The 6,125-nt window shown below is 50.0% G+C and overlaps 1 protein-coding gene across 1 annotated transcript; it reads left to right on the top strand.

Moving 5' to 3' along the window:
• The first annotated feature begins 883 nt into the window (after positions 1-883).
• On the top strand, positions 884-5,280 carry Znf691 (zinc finger protein 691). The gene is made up of 2 exons (XM_055611499.1): positions 884-925; positions 3,603-5,280. The coding sequence occupies exon 2, from the start codon at positions 3,612-3,614 to the stop codon at positions 4,461-4,463; it is 852 nt and encodes a 283-aa protein (XP_055467474.1). The 5' UTR covers positions 884-925; positions 3,603-3,611; the 3' UTR covers positions 4,464-5,280.
• Positions 5,281-6,125: the final 845 nt, after the last annotated feature.

Below are 6,125 nucleotides of genomic sequence, written 5' to 3'. Positions count from 1 at the left end.
TGTGTGTGTGTGTGTGTGTGTGTGTGTGTGTGTGTGTGTGTGTGTGTGTTTGTACTCGAGGAAACCTGAAGAGGGCATTGGATCCCTTGGTTCTGGAGTTCCAAGTGGTTGTAAGCTGTCTGGTGTGGATGCTAGGAATCGAACCCAGGTCGAAAGGGCTCTAAGTGGTCTTAAACACTGAGCTATCGCTAGCCCTCAAGCTTTTCCAGCTCCAAAGACAAGCACTGAAAGACCAGGCAAACAGGAAAAGCTTGCATTTAGCGTACATATCAGTCTTTATCCTTTTTATTTTGCAAGCTCCTAATCTTAATTGTTTTTCAAAATAAAATCCGAAAAAATAAAATCCAGCTCTGGATACCTAACTGGTCTATTGTATCCAGATTGATGGGACACAATTGGGTTAAAGGAGGATCACGTAGGACACAGAAAAATCCCTACGCTGGGCCACTGGCCTACCTGGCTGGAGCTCAGTCCTTGGAAGGGGAAACTTAGCTTCCTGGACAAGGAGATCGGATTACTTTAAACTTCTTCCCAGGCACACGCTCTTTTAATTTTAAACCATAAGTCTTAAATGAAGTGTGACGCTTCCATCGAGGGCCACCATTTCAAAAGAAGAGAAAAGAAAGCTGATGACTTCAGAAGCGAAGACAGCTTCACAGCTGTGGTCTGAAGAGGGCAAATGTTTTCAGTGAAGCAGACCGCCTCAGGACTACAACTCCCAGCATGCCGCGGCCTCGGTCAATGTTTATTGGCCATCAGGCTTACTTCTCTTGCAATGTGGCAGTTACAGTAACCAATAGAGAGGAAAGATGTTCCCAGAACCCAATCCTGACGCTGAGTAGGCGGGTCCTCTCCGGGTTCCGGCTCCGGCTCCTTACCCCGCCCACCGAGGCGGTGCTGTCCCCGAGCGAGCTGCGGGAGTGAGGTGGGTCCCGGCTGTGTTTAGGTGACGTTGGGGGAGGCGGACGCGACGTGCGGGGCGCTCTCGCGAAGGGCTTGGAAGCTGCTGTTTTGCTTCGCGGGTTTCACAGGTCGCCGGGGGCCGTGTGTCCCTCCGCCGCGATCCTGTCCCGAGTGCTCGGATGGCCCAGCCTTACTACTCTCCCTTAGTGTTGGCCTTGGACCACTCCATGCCCCTCCCACACACCGTATCTTTAGGGTCGCCCCTCGTGTGCTTCCACCTCCAGCCCCAAAGTCCATTGGCATCTCCGAACCCAGCTCCCGATCTTCAGGAAGCTATACCCTGACTCCTCGAGCTTTCCCCCTGCCCTCTCCACTCAGCCTCTTTGGACACTGCTGCAGCCTTTGTCCCCTCTCCCTGACCACTTCAGATTCTCTGGCTCCTTTGAGGTTCCATCTCTGACCTGCTATGTAGCTCCCGTGAGTGCTTCTTTATTTTCCACACCTTGTCCCTGGTCCTTCCCAGTTAACCCCGGTGTCCTTGATTTGTACCCAGATCGAGAACTTTTAATCTTTCAGACTACAGCTCGGCCTGTCCCCTCTAACCCAGGCTCTCGTCCTTCATCATCTGCGATCGCCAAGCTTCAACTTCTTGCCTCGTTCTTAGAGCTGGACCCTCTGTACTGCTGCTCCCGGCTCTGTGCTGCTGAGCTCCTAGGATGAAAACCCAGAATACCCTAGGTGTCTTCTCCTCCAGATCTCTGAGATGCAATGTGAATATGACTTTGTATTTTAGCTGCATTGCCTTTTCAGTCAGCAATAGACCCCTGTCGCTGCCAGTCTTGGTCTTGGTCATCTGTCTATCTTGGAAGTCATAGTTCAAGTATCACTTCTTCCATGAAGCTGCTTTCCTGCCCTCTTCAGAGAAATGTCTGTGCGTCCTAACTGCTGTAGCACCTTTTCTCTTCTTTCGTCCTTGTCTCCCTCCAGTACTAGTGTAGTGGCTAAAAACCTCAGCTTTGGAGAGATGCAGCAGAGGCTTCGGTTTTTACTGTGTGCTCTCGGGCAAGTGACTTAGTTTCTCTGAGTTTCGGTTTCGTCATTTCTAAAATAAGTATGAAAAATGAGTAGGTGAGCCAGATGTAGTGGCACCTGCCTTTAATCCTAGCAGTCGGGCGGCAGGGGTGTGAAAATGAATTGAGACGAGGCATGCGGAGCGCTCAGCCCTAGGTCTAGTGCTCTGCAGGGCCTTTAAAAAGGTTAACTACTCCTGACTGCTGGGTAATGCACCATGTGCGGAGCGGGCCGGGAAGACCGGTGTGCACTGTCTGTCCCCTGGAACTTAACCTTCTGTATTGTGTTCGGGCTTGGTCACCAGTGTCTTTACCTACTGAGTCATTTTTTTTTTCCAGCTCAGTTAAAAAATGTATTATATGCACGTGTGTGCACCTGACTATACATACACACACAGGCAAACACACGTATATACACCACATGTGTGCAGGTGCCTCAGGAGACCAGGATAGGGCATTAGAGCCCCTGGAGCTAGAGCTATAGGCAGTTGTGAGATACCTGATGTGGGTACTGGGGATTGAATCCGGGTCTTCTGGAGAAGCGGCAAGTGCCCTTAACCACCTAAGCCAACTCTCCAGCCCCCAACTCGGTCTATTAAAAAAAAAAAAAGAATTAGTGGAGGCCGCATAGCTTCTTGTATATAGATCCTAAAGTTGTAGGCAGAGTCAACAGGGCCAGACATTACAGTCCTCATCTATTTCTTTTCTCACTCAGAAAAACAATTGAACACCCAGCCATGTGCTGTGGAAAGTTACTGCAATGACCCAGTCCCTTAAGTTGCTTATAAATGATAATTGAGAACAGATGTGTGAAAAAGTAGTTATACAAACAAGCACAGCATCCTGTTACAAAGGAGAAACTGGCACAAATCAAAAGATTCCTAAGGAACCTTAGCAGTGAGCGAGAGAAGACACAAGAAGGTATGACAAGCATTCTGGATATACTTGTGCGTGTATTGGAGGACATGTACATTCTATGTGGCTATGTCTACTATGGATGTGGTCTCTGTGGCTAATGTCAGAATGCTGGCTGCCTGTGTGATGTGAATGCATGTGGTATGTATAGCTGATGTCAGTGTGTTTAGTTATGTATGTGGTGTGATAGGATGTAGCTGAATGTGTTTGGTGTGAGCATAGCTGTGTGTTACTTAAGAACGTAGCTGTGTATATATGAACATGTGTGGTCTGTTTACCAGTTGGTAGATGATGAAAAGGTCTGGAAAGGAATGAGCTGTCAGAGCATCAGGCCTTGTAAGTAACTGCTTGTAGTTACGTATGTTCATCTCAGAATCAGTGGGTAGATGGCTACCCGACAGGAAGAAGTCCAATTCGTCTCTAAATGGAAGTACCTTTACTTACACAGAAATCATAGTCTCGAGTGCCATTGCTTAATTCTTAAGAGCGACATTCATATTGCACATCTGTTAGTGGCAGGTAGCCTTAAATGCCTGTGAAAGTTTGACACTTGGGAGTTAGGGAGTAAATAAAGGCTTTTCTTTAAGTATTCCATTTATTTGAGGTTATTCGTGGGGGAGGTATACACTGCTTCAACCAGAAGGCAAGATTCTCTGTGCTCTGATGGCCTGACACAAGGAATAAAGGTGTTGGACGTCTTGTGTTCATCCTCAGGGTTCAGAGATGGGCAGTGAGAAGGAGCCGAGTCCAGAAGCACATGTGCCTGAGGAAGGAGAAGGGGGAAAGCCTTGGAGAGTGGATGGCTCCGAGGGTTCTCGGATCGCATCTGGGGAGGAATGTGGGCAGGGGAGTCTGTCGAAGGGGCTCGGAGGAACACATCCAAAAAAGCCGCCGCTGAGAGCCCCTGCCCAAGCTGGAGGCCCCGGGGACCCCATTACTTTCTCAAACCCGGAGGCAGATAAGAAGCCTTTTATGTGTGCACAGTGTGGCAAGACCTTCAACAACACCTCCAACCTGAGAACACACCAGCGGACCCACACCGGCGAGAAGCCATACAAGTGTTCCGAGTGCGGCAAGAGCTTCTCCCGAAGCTCCAACCGCATCCGGCATGAGCGGATACACCTGGAAGAGAAGCACTACCAATGTGCCAAGTGTCAGGAGAGTTTCCGGCGGCGCTCGGACCTCACCACCCACCAGCAGGATCACCTGGGCGAACGGCCGTACCGCTGTGACATCTGTGGCAAGAGCTTCGGGCAGAGTGCCACGCTGGCCGTGCATCGCCGAACCCACCTGGAGCCAGCACCTTACATCTGCTGCGAGTGTGGGAAGAGCTTCAGCAACAGCTCCAGCTTCGGGGTGCACCACCGTACCCACACGGGTGAGAGGCCTTATGAGTGCGCCGAGTGTGGGCGGACTTTCAGCGATATCTCCAACTTCGGCGCACACCAGAGAACGCATAGAGGGGAGAAGCCGTACCGGTGCACGCTGTGCGGGAAACACTTCTCCCGCAGCTCCAACCTCATCCGGCACCAGAAAACACACTTGGACGAGCAGGACGAGAAAGATTCTAGCTAAACGGGAGCCCTGCTCAGAGAGTCAGGGAGCGCATGTCGCCCACCTTGATGGGAGAAAGAGGCCTTTAGCACCTGGACTGCAAACCCTTCACTTTGTGGAATGGTCCCTTGTTGCCTTTGAAGTCAGGAATTCCTGAGACGGGGCTGAGTAAAATCCCGCCTCTTCCCAGCAGTCTCCTGCCTTGGAAAATGAGTGTCCCATCTTCACTTCCTCAGGGGTGGGGGAAGTGGGATAGGCTCAGGACATGCTCTTATCACTGGGGCATCTGTCTCCTGGCTGTGGGGGTGGTACCCGAGATGGCATCACTGCCTGCAGGTCCTCCATGGTGTGAGCCACACTGCAGTGGCCTGTGAGTTCCTACCTGCTGTGCCTCTTCCCTCCTCGGCTTCTAGAGCGCCAGGCTGGGAGGGCCCTCTTTGGTCTGAGAAGAGGCTAGTGGTCCTTCAGTGAAAATGAAAAGGAAGCCTCAGGGATCCACAATCCAGGGACCTCCACACTCCCATGTTTGTTACCTGCTTTCCTCATCCCACCTTGCATCTGTCTCCTTAGTGACTGCCAGTAAAGCACTTCAATCTAAAGGACCTGTGTACTTATTTGGGGACATGGGGAGCCAGGGAGATTGTTCCAGGGCAGCCATTCTGCAATGAAGTTGAATTCCAAGACAGGTGGTGGCTCCTCTGAAATGCTAAGGACAGCAGGCGGAGCCTCTGGAGATTTTAAAGAGGAGGAGACAGAGGAAATGAGTCACTTGGATGTCCCCTACAGGCTGTTGGTTTTACATGCCATGTGCTATCTCATTCAGTTGCCACAGAAACCCTCAAGCACAGAAGATGAAACAGTGGAAAGGAAGGTAGACCCTGGTTTCTTCAGCTCATCCATATGCTTTGCATATAAACTTTGTTGGCCTTTGAAGGAGGCTGGCTTAGAGGTGGGTGCTAGTGTGGCCTCTTGAAACAACCTTGACCTCTTTGCTCTTGGAAGCCGTATCAAGATGAGGACCTTTTAAAACTTCAGAATATTGATTGAACACTTTTGTGGCTAGGAAAAATGGCAGTGGCAAGGAGCAGGGGATTGGGAATGGGTAATATAAAAATTGCAGTGTGCCATTAATAGCAGTAGATTCGCCCTAGGGCTCAGACAGGTTGCCTGGTTTCCTGTCCTGATTGAGGCCTGGCTTCACATACCAGTTTCTCAAATGGAAGTTCAGTGTTCACCCAGCTTTCCTTTATCAAATACAAGACACCCTTTCCAATCTCTTCTGTTAATCTGGGTCCTGCCTTCCTGGATAAAGGAGTACTCTTTATTTGTGCGCAATTGCCAGAGTGTGATTCTGGTACCAGAGTTGACGTTGGTATGGGACGCTGCCACTCAGCCTGGATGGGGAAAACTAGGAACTTTACACTCAAATGAATTCTCACAGACACCTTGAGAGGTAGAAATGTATCCACACTTTACATATAGGTAAGCAGGCTGCCAGAGAAGATCACGGACGGTGAGTGACTTGTCCAAGCTAATGAAGGCCCTAAATGCCATGACCACAAATTGATTCTACTGCCCAAGGCTTATAAATTTGATTTAAACTATAGAAGACTGGGCTGGCAAGATGGCTCAGGAAGTAAAGGTGCTTGCTCCTCAGCCTGTGACCTGAGTTTGGTCTCCACA

Source organism: Psammomys obesus, unplaced genomic scaffold (assembly GCF_907164565.1).
Source record: "Psammomys obesus unplaced genomic scaffold, mPsaObe1.curated_primary_1811, whole genome shotgun sequence".
Taxonomy (NCBI): domain Eukaryota; kingdom Metazoa; phylum Chordata; class Mammalia; order Rodentia; family Muridae; genus Psammomys; species Psammomys obesus.
The sequence above is the reverse complement of the archived record's forward strand: the minus strand, read 5'-3'. Positions and strand labels throughout refer to the sequence as shown.

What these genes read in the sequence shown, in the direction of transcription:
- Znf691 (XM_055611499.1), top strand. Translation starts at nt 3,612, where the DNA reads ATGGGCAGTGAGAAGGAGCCGAGTCCAGAAGCACATGTGCCTGAGGAA.